The 13,476-nt window shown below is 43.2% G+C and overlaps 1 protein-coding gene across 1 annotated transcript; it reads left to right on the top strand.

The window, feature by feature from the left end:
* Positions 1 to 7,295: 7,295 nt before the first annotated feature.
* Positions 7,296 to 9,613, top strand: CITED2 (Cbp/p300 interacting transactivator with Glu/Asp rich carboxy-terminal domain 2). The gene is made up of 2 exons (XM_037520999.2): positions 7,296 to 7,459; positions 7,923 to 9,613. Exon 2 carries the CDS (start codon positions 7,931 to 7,933, stop codon positions 8,735 to 8,737), a length of 807 nt encoding a protein of 268 aa, XP_037376896.1. The 5' UTR covers positions 7,296 to 7,459; positions 7,923 to 7,930; the 3' UTR covers positions 8,738 to 9,613.
* The last annotated feature ends 3,863 nt before the right edge of the window (positions 9,614 to 13,476 follow it).

Raw genomic sequence — 13,476 nt, 5'->3', positions numbered from 1 at the left:
TTTTTATTAAAGATTTATTTATTTATGCAGACAAGAGCTGGGGTACAGGCCAGAGGCGTAGGGGGTGAGAGGACTCACCAGAGACAGAGTGGGGAGCAGAACAGGCAGATTTACTGAAATACACTGCTGAGGGGAGCAGTGGGGGCCAGACAGGAGAGGTCTGCTGTGCCATGTGGGTCATCTCCCTGGCCAGGGATGGAACTCCTGCTGCAGTGGCTGCAGAATGCTTCATAGTGCTGAGCCTTAACCCCCTGCACCATCAGGGAGGACCCCACTTAGGCATTTTTAAGTCATTTTTTTCTTATCTTACATGGGACATAAAAATGAATTCATGCAAAATATTTTATTTTAGATAAACACATCATTGAAGTTAATTGTAACCCAACCTTTATTAATAATTATTACACAAAAATATTTTTAAAAATCTTTTTTTCCTCATGCATGGACACTTTCATTGTATGATTAAATTTTAATCAATTATTAAGGAAAAGCATAATTTCTTGAGGAATTCAAAATTGATATATATTGTCTTTAGATTTTGTACTAAATGTGTATGTCTACATACTATGATATCAGAAATGGATACAAAATACTTTTCATTTCTTGATATTTTTCCTTCTTGCATTTTTTACTTAAAAACTAAATGAAGCTTTTGCAAATAATTTTTCTGTTGTGTTCCTAATTAATGAGATAAGAGGAATAGTTTCAGGCTATTATTTGCAAACATGCAACCACCATTATTGCATGTAGCAGTTGAAACTTTATTTCTAATAAATTGAAGACCATTTGATTGTAGCAACATTATGTTTCCTCTTTCTAGCACTGAGTTCTGAGTACTAGAGTTAAGCGCTTGTGCTAGACAAGGATTTTTATTATGTGAATACAATCTCTGCATGAGGTATCATCCAAAATCATTTGCAAAAATAATGTTATGATTATATTTCTCACTGATTTATTTTATTCAGGGCCATTGGCTTTCTATCTTTAAAAATAACCCATTTGTAAATGGGAATTAAAACAACTTTAAGTAATCAATCAGTAAAAACCATTCCTCTGGCAGAGGTATGTAGCAAGAGAGTAACTGAACTAAGTGACTGCTCGTCTGACTACCAGAATCTGCCACCAAACCAATATGCTCATGCAGCACACACTCAGACTCTCAAACGTCCATGTTGAACTGCAAAAATACTTTTAAATGATTTTATTTCCTACTTTAAAAAGTAGAAATTGATACAGATTCTGTTACTGCCTTTTTACAACCCACCCACCTATAATCCGCCTGTTGGGAAATGCTGATCTAAAACCATTCAACACGTCTCTATCCTGTTTCACTGAAGTCTTCATAAAGACTTAGTTCCCTCTGATAATATGCTCTGGCTTTTAAAATCCCGATGTTTAGGAAGTCCTTTATGAGCAAGTCACTTAACCCCTCAGGACCTCAAATTTCTCATCTAGAAAATAAGGGAGTTTGGATAAGGTTATTTTTAATATCTCTCCCAGAATTAGAATTCTATGATTTTTGCATTATCCAAAGCTTTAGTTTTCATAACTGCTTAACATCAGAACAATGTTTTAAAACAAAGAAATCCATACTATATAAAGCACATAAAAGTGAAGCTGAGAAGGTCTGCAGAACGAGATTTGAAAACCACTGATCTAAAGCTCTCTTTTTAAAATGCTTTCCTTTTCTCTTTGTCTCAGTAGAAAAGGAAAACATCTGGAAAGGATCCACCATATTAGTTTCCCTATGTGTGCACCAGAACATATGTATTAAGTCACCTGTCAGACTTTTCTTCTCCAGATTAAATAGCCACTATAAGTTCCATTTCCCATTCCTTTAAAATATATTTCCTTTTTTTAAAGGAACCTTCTTTAGTTTCCGTAACTCTTTATTAAAATTTAAAGTCACAAACCAACCAGGATCTCTGAGAAGAGCCAAGTATAGCAAAAGGATCACTTCCAGCCCTATCATGTGATATTCTCTCTCCAACACATGCCAAGTTGTTTCCTTTTTAATAACAACATTCCATTGCTGCCTTCCATTTAACCAAGAGCTCTGCTGACCCACAATCTTTTCTTTTTTGGCTGAACTTTTTATATCTAGTCAATAATTTCTCATCCAATACCCATGTAATTTATTATTGTTCTTATGGGTCTTTGAAGTTTTTCCTATTGAACATAATCCTGTTTTTGATGGAGCAATTCTCTAATTAGTTAAGGTCACTGAATTTTTCTTCTGCCTTCCAAAATACCTCATCCCACTTAGCGAACGTGAATGTTGTCTAGTTTATTATTAGAGTTGTAGACTAAGAAAAGTCAATTACCTAAACAGTATCAACACATGAGGTGCTTTAAAGGCTGAATTGGGTCCCTCCAAAATTCAAAATGTTGTAGTCAGAACCAACAGAAAACATTTCAGAAAAATACATGGATCCTCAGGCCTCACTCCCAATCTGCTACATCAGGAGTTACAGGGAGTATATCCTGGAATCTTTACTTTCACCAACATCTCAGGTGAGATAATACCAACTTCATCAACTTTAAAGGCCTATTTTTATTAAAAACATTTTACTGCCAATACAGTCATGGCTATATTTCTGTTGAATGAGAAAGCACATAACTACAGGAAAAGTTATAATGAGTTTGGTAATAATTTCAAGTGGTTTGTATTTTATTGAGAAGAACTAAGTCTGCAAATTTCAAACTGGTATATAAATGTGACTTTGACATATATATATGTATGTATGATAATATTAATTCAACTTACAGGTAATAAAAGCTGGAGTATGGGGCCTTCACTTTTTTATTAGCCATGTGTCCCCACCCAGACACTAAAGTTCATCCACAGTTTCTGGATCAAGAATTATGGGTCTGCCAACAGTTTCTACACCCAAATTATTCTATAGTAAAATATCAGAATTTTCTATTATGTACCTTCCAGATGAGGGAGACTAAGAAAGAGAGACGTGCAGAAATAGGAACTGTAGTCACAACTTAGGCTGGAATAGAGGGTCCTGTCTCAGTGCGGACGGTGGGCCAAGTGGACAGTGGGCCAGTGGCGGCAGTGGTTTTTCACCAACTGAAAACCAGACTCGAGGTCTTGAGAGGAGAGGAAGATGAGGGAGGGTTCAACCAGCGTCTGTCTGTTTATTTCTCTCCCATTTTTCCTAATTCCTCTGAGAAGGTAGAGGGGGTTTTTTGGTTGTTTTTTTTGTTTTGTTTTTTTTTTTTAACTCTCTGAGATTCAAAATCCTCCTAAGCTGATAAAAGTAATCGCCACCTATTAAAGCTGGCCCCCATCCCATGTCACAAGTATGAACTCTCTCATTTATGTTTCAGTCTTTCCTCAACTCAGGTTTTAGCTTACCACTAAAAGTTCAATTTCAGTCAAAAGTTCACACCAGTGGGGACCTTCCTCCATAGTTCATTAGCCATGGGTCGCTGGGTAAGCCATTTTCCCAAAAAGATTAATTTGCCCAAGTGCATGACAGACTACAATGTAGAGGGTACTAAGCTGCTCTTCTTTCCCAGCCTCGAGATGACCCTCCTCTAGAAAATCTTCCCTGACACCCCTTCACCACCACCATAAGCCTTTCATTTCAGATTGCTTGATAACTGCTATATTTCATTCATTTATTCATTCATATTAATACATGCCCGAACTTACCTAGACACTGAATGAACAAACAGCCAAACTCCCTGCTTTCCTGGAGCTACATTTTGGTGGTGAAGACCCAGAAAATTACTTACGCAAATGGCATGGTGAGATAAGTATTAGGGAGAAAAATTAAACAGGGTAAGAGAACAAAAATATTGCTAGTTGAGTAGGAGAGTCAGGAAGACATCACTGAGGAGGTGTATGAGCCTCATAGGAATGAGAGTGGGGGCGGGGGCAGCAGGATATCTGGACTAGAGCCCCCACGCAGCTTTCTTCCTCCACCTTGGGAAGAATTTTATGTTGTTCAGTTTCTGTACCATCATTATGGGTTGAATTGTGTCCCTCTAAAAAAGGTATATTGGAATCCTAACCCACAGCAACTGAGAATGTGGGCTTATTTAGAAAGAGGGTCTTTACAGAGCCAGTCAAGTTAAAATGAGGTCATAAAGATGGGCTCTAATTCCATCTTAATGGTGTCCTTATAAAAAAGGTTTGGATGAAGAGAAATGCACATGGCATGGGGTAGGGGGGGGGAGAAGGATACAAGGAGAATACCATAAAGGCAGAGATTGGGGTGATACATGTATAAATCAAGGGATACCAAAGATTGACAGTAAACCATCAAATCTAAGAAAGGCATGGAACATTTTTCCTCATAGCCCTCAGAACCAACCCTGCCAACATCTTGATCTTGGACATCCACCTTCCACAACTGTGAGACAATAAATTTATGTTGTGGAAGCCTGACTGACGTAAGCAAAGGTTATGGCACTTTGTTATGGCAACCTTAAGAAGCTAATGGAACTATCTACCACTGTGGAGTTCACCCACAGGCCACCTGTTTCCCTAGGTTCACAGGATAAACCCCTGATTACATGGGGCATCTTGCACCGGGGATGATTACAACTGAACTCCTGTTTCCAGACTTAATTTCTCAATCCATTCTCTACAGTATTAATCTGATAGCTCTGAAATGAAACTTTGATCATCTCACTGGTTCCTAAGCCTCCACCTACCTCCAACTGTCTTCAGAGAAATCTAGATTTCTCAGCCCCAGCTACCTTTCCAATCTTTTTTCCATCTGTGACCCCTCCTGGGTGGTCTAAATTCTTTTCATCTTTTACCACCTCCTCCCCCCACAAACCCCTCCAGCTTATCCAAGGCCAGGAAGACCAAGTTTACTGTCCCTTCTATATGCTCCCAAAAGTCCTTGTGTTTAATACCTTGGTGTCATTTACCACAGTGTGTCCAAGGTCTGTTTGTCCATCTTTTTCTTTTGACCATGAGCTCCTATCTTGGTTGTCTCTCCAGGTGCTAAGATAGTGCCTGACACTTAGGAAGCATTTATGGGATAGATGAAGTGAACAAAGCATGTCATGTTTTAAACAGCTGGCCCCAGAAATATTTTTTTTTCCCTTTAAGGGTCGGGGATAGGGAGGTGACCTTTCAATGGATCTCCCAATAGCATGTGGAACCACTGGAGCTGGATGGACTGCACCTTTCTTTAATGGTTGCAAGAGGAATTTGGATGAGACATTCAAGAACTGGTCCTTGTGTCGCAAGACTGCAGCAGAAGGAAGGGAAGTAAACATTCTGCCAATTCTGAGTCTGGGGTTGACTTATTTTGAAGTCTATTTTTGAAAGTGGCATTTCAGGTTTTTGCCTAGCCTTTGATTCTGCAACTGCGGACCCAGAAATTACAGATAAAGGTGATGGGTGGACAGAAGAATAGGGGATTGTTGCAACCAACAATGCAATATGTTGTGTGCTCAAGTGTCCAAAAAGTAAATATTTTGAGGTTTAAAAATGATTGCATGCACTGTTCTAAATGCCACAGAACCTGGAAAAGAGAGGAAGACCGTGAACACACACACACACACACACACACACACACACACCAGCCCATTAACAAGCAGAAGACAGCGGGGTAATAGATGAAAATAAAAATAATCCTGATTTGGTCTCTTTTGCAAATTCCTGAAAGGAGAAATGTATCCGAATTTCCAGCCCTCAAGAAATAGGGCCTAAAAAGTCTTGTGAGCCAGAGGGAGGAAAAAAATGAGAAGGGGGCGGGGGACTCGCTCTTCGCAGCAGGAAGTCTTCAATGGCTATCGAGTTATGAAGAAACAACTCTAAACACAAGTCCTCATTCGGAGCGCTAAACTCGCTTTCAGCACATAAAGAGCAATATAAATGCTGGGAGCAGCCCCATCACGGCGGTGGAGAAACAACTCGGCTCTCCCATGTGAGAAAGCCAGAGAGCTCTGACTGGTAGTCGCCCAGACCTGCGTTAGGGGTTTTATTTGCAAGTCAATGAGCCAAATGGACGACCAGGCTAGTTGTGCCGCGTTCTGGAAAGCAAGGTTATTATTATCGCCTATTGCCCCACTGAACAATTTCACTGAAAAGGAAGAGTCGCAGCCGTGTGTGCGCGCACAGTGCCCCACGGGACGTGCAGCTACGTGTCCACCTCCAGAACGACTTTATTTACAAAGCGATTACCATGTTATCTATTTGTTTTCCTTTTCCAGCAACAGCAGCCTTACTCAGCCCTCGAATTTCTTAATTACAAACCCGTTTGCTTCTAAATCAACCCCAAACCGTCAGGCTGAGCCCGGAGGGAGGCTGTGCAAGTTTGCACACACCCCCACCTCCCGGATCAAGGGCAACAGCAGAAGCAAGAAACTGTGTATGTGCAAAAAGGTGGATCTGGGGACGAGGATCGCTGAGTTTGTTTACAGAGCAGAGACGCCTCAGCTCGGATGCCAAAGCTACCAAGAGCTGCAAACGCAAACTTAGCAGAAGAACACGTACCCGGGGAGCGGGGAGCGGGCCCGAAAGCGCGGACCGGATTCCGGGACCCGGGAGCGGAAGCAGCCCAGCCCGCGAGCGCGCTCGGTCCACCTGCAGCCGCAGCTCCTCCCCGCCCCCCGCGCCTGTCCTTGAAAGAAGCATGGGGGTGGGGGCCGGGGTTGCATCTCCACGCAGAACATCTAGCTCAGTTTACCTACTGCCCCTGCAAAAACACAAAGCCACAGTCCAGGAAATCGCGCCCAGGGGAGGGGACACTCTTTGCCAAGGGCTCCACAACTCCGCTCGGGGAGACGCAGCCATTCTTTGCAGCCCGGAAAGGCTCTTGCAAAGCTGGGCGAGCAGAAGAGCGCTAGGAGGGTGGGCGCGCTGGGCGAACCCCCTTCCCGTAGAAGCCAGTCCAGCTCGTTAGGAGCTTTGGGTGGGGGAATCCGGTCATTTTTGGGAGGCGGGGGGGAGAGCTTTCCTCGCATCCCTCCCGGCGGGCGCTCTACCCTCGGCCGCAGGACCCAGGGAGGCTTTTCCCCCGGCGCCGAGGGCGGCAGCGCCGGGGAGCAGCCGGCGGCGGGGCAGCGGGGCGGCGCCAGGGCCGAGCCTCTCTGCTCACGTGCCGCCGGCCGCGGGGACGCGGCTCCCCACCCCGGTCCGGCGCGCGCCGCTCCGCGCTCCGCGTTTTCCCGCCGCCCGCCGGGGAGGCTCTCGCTCCGCCCTTCTTAAAAATCCCTTATATTAACTGTGGCCAAAGCCCGAAGAAACACAGCTCATTGTTGGCAGCTGCCGGGCGGTCTTGCCGAGCTGTGAGGGCAGCGGAGGGGAAATAAAAGGCGAGCGGCTCCGGTCCTGCCCCAGCGGCTGCTGCAAGCCCTCGGCGCCCACTTCGCGGCCGTGAGCGCCCCGCACGCGAGGAGGCCCCTCTATGTGCTGCTGAGCCGGTCCTGGACCCGACGATCCCGCCCTCGATCTTCGGAGCAGAAACCGCGAAGACGGAAGGTGAGCGCGGCGGGCGGCGCGGGCTGGGGCTGCTGCCAGCCGCGTCCTCCGAGGGCTGGGTTGCCCGGAGGAAGCGCGCGAGGCGGAGCTGGGGAATAACAACAGGATGTGCACGCACAGGATGAGGAGGGCTGGTTTGATGCCTGAAGTTCGCGGCCGGGCTGCGGGGCACTTCCTTTATTAGGCGACTTCGGGGCGCAGAGAGGTTGGGGTGCGCGGGTCCCCCCACCCCGGCAGATCGCAGGGGAAGGGGCTTTTTGTGCAGCGCCGGGCTCCGCTGTGGGTGGCAGAGCCGCCGTGGAGGCGCGCCCGGTGCACGGGCTGCCAGTGGGATCCCAGCGATGGAGCCTGGCAGCCGACGTGCGTCCAGAAAAGCTGGGGGGCAGCGGCGGAAAAAGTGGGGTGTGCCGTGGTGGGCGACACGTGTGGCGCGGGGCTTACCGTCCGCCTTTTTCACTTTCAGGACTGGAAATGGCAGACCATATGATGGCCATGAACCACGGGCGCTTCCCCGACGGCACCAACGGGCTGCACCACCACCCTGCCCACCGCATGGGGATGGGGCAGTTCCCGAGCCCCCATCACCACCAGCAGCAGCAGCCCCAACACGCCTTCAATGCCCTGATGGGCGAGCACATACACTACGGCGCGGGCAACATGAATGCCACGAGCGGCATCAGGCACGCGATGGGGCCAGGGACTGTGAATGGAGGGCACCCCCCGAGCGCGCTGGCCCCCGCGGCCAGGTTTAACAACTCCCAGTTCATGGGCCCCCCGGTGGCCAGCCAGGGAGGCTCCCTGCCCGCTAGCATGCAGCTGCAGAAGCTCAACAACCAGTATTTCAACCATCACCCCTACCCCCACAACCACTACATGCCGGATTTGCACCCTGCTGCAGGCCACCAGATGAACGGGACAAACCAGCACTTCCGAGATTGCAACCCCAAGCACAGCGGCGGCAGCAGCACCCCCGGCGGCTCGGGCGGCAGCAGCACCCCCGGCGGCTCCGGCGGCACCTCCGGCGGCGGCGCGGGCACCAGCAGTAGCAGCAGCGGCAGCAGCAACATGCCCGCCTCTGTGGCCCACGTCCCTGCTGCAATGCTGCCGCCCAATGTCATAGACACTGATTTCATCGACGAGGAAGTGCTTATGTCCTTAGTGATAGAAATGGGTTTGGACCGCATCAAGGAGCTGCCCGAACTCTGGCTGGGGCAAAACGAGTTTGATTTTATGACGGACTTCGTGTGCAAACAGCAGCCCAGCAGAGTAAGCTGTTGACTCGATCGAAACCCCAGCGAAAGAAATCAACACCCCCCACCCCACCCCCAACACCCCCAACTACTTCGGTGTGAATTGAAAAACATTCCCTTAGACACAGTATCTCACTTTTCAGATCCTGAAAGGTTTGAGAACTTGGAAACAAAGTAAACTATAAACTTGTACAAATTGGTTTTAAAAATTGCTGCCACTTTTTTTTTTTTTCTGTTTTTGTTTCGTTTTTGTAGCCTTGACATTCACCTCCCTTATGTAGTTGAAATATCTAGCTAACTTGGTCTTTTTTGTTTGTTTTTACGCCTTCCTCACTTTCTCCAGTGCTCAACTGTTAGATATTAATCTTGGCAAACTGCTTAATCTTGTGGATTTTGTAGATGGTTTCAAATGACTGAACTGCATTCAGATTTTCGAGTGAAAGGAAAAATTGCATTAGTTGGTTGCATGAACTTTGAAGGGCAGATATTACTGCACAAACTCTGCCATCTCGCTTCATTTTTTTAACTATGCATTTGAGTACAGACTAATTTTTAAAATATGCTAAACTGGAAGATTTAACAGATGTGGGCCAAACCGTTCTGGATCAGGAAAAGTCATACTGTTCTCTTTCAAGTTGGCTGCCCCCTCCCCCATATGTACAGACAATAATAGGGTGTGGAATGTCGTCAGTGGCAAACATTTCACAGGTTTTTATTTTGTTTCTGTCTTCAACATTTTTGACACTGTGCTAATAGTTATATTCAGTACATGAAAAGATACTACTGTGTTGAAAGCTTTTTAGGAAATTTTGACAGTATTTTTGTACAAAACATTTTTTTGAAAAAATACTTGTTAATTTATTCTATTTTAATTTGCCAATGTCAATAAAAAGTTAAGAAATAACTTGCTTTCTAGAAGTCATTTGGGGGTGGTTGTTCCCTTCGGTGGCTTCTTGTTTTTTGTTTTATTTTTAAGTTTGAACACTACTGATGAGTGTAAGCATTCCAAAGGATAAATTACAGGACACTAAAACAGGTCATGATGAGCTTAAGCAGAGAGCAGGATTTAACATAATTGGCATAATGCTTCATTGTTATCATTGTGACATGCCTCTTGGTGTGGTTTAATCAAAAGCTGCAAAGTTGTCAAAGAGCTCCCCCCCCTTAATTGCCATCAAATTCAAGTGTACTCCAGAGTTGGAAAGAGTTGTACCACTAAATATTACAAAAACTGCTAGTATTATTTTTTTTAGGATGGGAGGGGGAAATTCAGTGTTTCTGGTTATACCTGATACAGCTACTTGAATGGAGATGGATCGGAAAAATATACTGGGAGACTGATGAGGTCGGCATTAAATATAAATCTACCTTTATCTCTAGGAATGAATTTTATTTCTCAACAAAAGTGCTAAATAGAGGCACACTCTAGTTTATCCTCTGAAAGCTTCTTCTGACTGGTTTATAGTTCTAAGAGGAAGAAGACATAGAATTCCAGCTTGAGGCTTTCTGTTTTGTTCTCCTATAATATTTAAAATTTACTCAGGGAGGTGGATTCAAAGGTCAAATTACAATCTTCACAAGATGTTCCCTCTCCAGCATGCCCTGTTTTCCAGAATTCTGAGGCTTTTCTGTTATGGGCAGAGTGGGCAAAGGACAGAAGGATAAGATCATTTTACCTACATGTATTATCAAAAAGAGACATAACTAGAGTTAAGTAGGTGTCAAGTTTTTCCTTACATAATCAAGCATAGGAAAAAGTCAGATTGTACAAATCTCAGATGATCCCAGTTGGGAGGAGAATTTTTATTTGCTTTTCCATGTTTTCCTTGCTTTAATCTTATAAGAGCAACATTGAAGAAAATACATAGTTTTGTATTTCACTTACTGGAGGAGTAAAGAAATGTAGGTTGAGGAGAATCTCACAATAACATTTGAAAAGAGCATTAGATTCTAATCTTCAATCCCACATTACATAATTTTAAAATCAGGAGTGGGGAGGACATAGAGATGTGTTCAATTACAGTGAGTCTGGCACAAAGGTTGATTTCAGTATAATTCAGATCACCTACATTCTATAATTCTATTTCCAAAGCAGGCGATGTAAAATTAAGATGCATACTCCACTGGGTATTTTTATACCTCTATAATTGACACTTCTTATTAAAAATTATGTTCTAAATAAATAATTTCTCTGGGAAAAAAAAAAACACTGAATCATTCAAACTCTTTTCACCCCATTTTAAAAGCTGATCCAGATTTCCCACATTAATAGTTAAAGCTGAAGTTTCCTTCAGTTAAGACATGTCAATACTAAATCTGCAATCAGCAGTAAATCTTCCTGGCTAAGCATTTTCACAGTGAGTTTTGCTTTTTTTTTTTTTTTTTCCAGAGGCACAAGTGAAAAAATATGTTTGCATACATATTAATACAGCAATTCTAGTTCTTTTTCACTTGTGCCAAGAAAAAGGGAAAGCTATGGGAGGCATTGTTTTTTTGCATAAAGACAGAAGCAAAAGAATTGTCTTGCCACCACCCTTCACCATTTATTCTGCCAGGGAATAAGCCACAACACCTGCTCTGTCACTCAATTCCTCCTGCCGCTCTAGGCCGGAATGCGTATGTGGAGATGCAGAGCCCAAGAACTATTATTAGATCCTGAGCCCATCTCTGCCAGAACAGAGGGCTCAAACAGAGGAGCTGGGTTAAAAGCACAATTTCTCTTCAGTACAAATACAAGCCCCTCCCCTTGCCCATTCACTTGAATGATCTCTATTTCATTAAAACCCTTTCTTGATCAACCATTGAGCAGATTCTGTGATATCTGCAGGTCTCTTAAGCAGAGAAAAATAACTCCTTGTTTGAACAACCTGATTAATGAAACCTGTACAGTGACCTAGATCACCAGGCTACTGGCAGACATTTGCAAAACCTTTTGTGGTCTTGCTTCCTACTAAGTTGCTTAGAGCATATGGGGAAATTTGACCTCTGTACCTTGGCTGTTTTTCAAAAAGTTCTAATATGGTACAAGAGAGCTTCTGTTCTTTAAGCTTTGCCCACAAAAAGACACTCCATGCTTGATTTTCAAGAAGAGATCAATGATAAGCAACAGCACAACATCAGAGAAACATGTCAGAAAAATAAGTACACAATAATAAAAACTCGTACCTCTGCCTAGTCGCTACTGAAATCCTGGTGGCAGTGTCTTTGCTGAAACTGATAAAGATGTTACAGCTATGGATGAGTCTTTGAAGAACAGTTACCTAATCACCACTGTTTATGGGGTGCTAGGCTAGAGCACTAGTACCAGAAGGCTGACATCTATTGTGAAGTTTATGGTCTCCATGACTTTTACTACTGTAAACGCCTGGGATAGCTATAAATTGATGTCAACATTAAAGGCCAGATCCTTTAGAGCAAAATATTAATCCACTAATCTATTATGGGTGGCCAGCTTTGAAATATAAACTTTGCAGTCCCGGATGATTAGGTGTTTTCGCCCCCTTGTGGAATTTATTTAGAAGGTCAAAAGGAAAGCTGTTTCCTCAGGCATTTTTTTTTTTTTTGGTATTGTTGCTTATTTTATTGTTTGCTTTTACCATTTCTGAAGACTTCATTTTCTCTCTTGAAGCAAACAGCATATATTTGAGCAGCACGTTTGTTTTTTGTTTTTTGTTTTTTTTATCATGGGATACTCCAAAACAAACACTCTTTACTTACCAAAGACTTTAACCTATGATTAAATGTGCATAATTGTGATTTGCCTCATATTTCAAAATATGCATCGGTCAAGGGATTTTATTTTTAAAAGTATAATGAGCAATGTTTTAGACTGTCTTGTTAAAACTGACACCCTGCACCCTCACAACAGAACTGGTGATTTGGGAAAAGTGCAAATAATAATTCCTTTGATAGCATGGGGTTGGAAAGGTAAAGGGAAATGTCCAGGAATGCAGAATGCAATTATCCACGTTGGAATGCGACCAAGCCACAGGTTCCAATCTTGTGAAAGGGACACAGGATGTTTAATGAGAATGAGTGTCGCTGTCTAATTGATTCAGTAAAATTTACTTTAAAATAAACTTGGCAGATAACATTGTCTCCAAAAAATAAATAAATTTAGAATTCAAGGAATTTAGGGCCCAAGCCATTGGCAGTTTTCTTCTCTCCAACAGTATTGTTTTGCTAGCACAAAAGAGGTGTTACCCACAGCATCAGAGATGGTATTTATCATTTTGTTACTGTACCACTATCATCAGAATCAGGCTCCCAGGCAGGTTGAAGCAAGAGAACAATAGGGAGCACATCAAGTGACTTAGCCAATGAACCCCTATTATCATGTGTTCTGTTTGTCTTTTCCCCCCAGAATAGAGGGAACAATGGCAATGTCAGAATTTTAATTGCAATGGACTGGCTTAAATTACTTGACCTATTTTTATCCAGCAAGGAGAGGAATAATTCTTTTTCCCTGGTAGCCATACTTATCATTTAAATTGGGAAAAGAAATATAAGGACATTTTAATCAAATAATGCACCATTCATAAAGCATCACAGCGTGCCTTATCATAAATAACAACCACCTATATTTTTAAAAGATTTTTAGCCTAAAATAAATTTTTCCTTCACAGGAAGACTTAAACTCATAAATAATGCTCAATGATAGATTAGAAAGATTCTATGAGCTATTGGTGTGAGTTTCTATTTTGCTGTATATAAACACAATGAAAGAAAAAAACTAAGAGAAATAGGTGTCTATGGCATTAAAGAAAT

Source organism: Talpa occidentalis, unplaced genomic scaffold (genome assembly GCF_014898055.3).
Source record: "Talpa occidentalis isolate TD23 unplaced genomic scaffold, MPIMG_talOcc4v2.1 talOcc4.2, whole genome shotgun sequence".
In the NCBI taxonomy this organism is placed as follows: Eukaryota; Metazoa; Chordata; class Mammalia; order Eulipotyphla; family Talpidae; genus Talpa; species Talpa occidentalis.
This window is presented reverse-complemented; position numbering and strand designations above follow the sequence as displayed.

Excerpts from the sequence above, each read along its gene's own strand:
- CITED2 (XM_037520999.2), top strand. The coding sequence starts at position 7,931 with ATGGCAGACCATATGATGGCCATGAACCACGGGCGCTTCCCCGACGGC.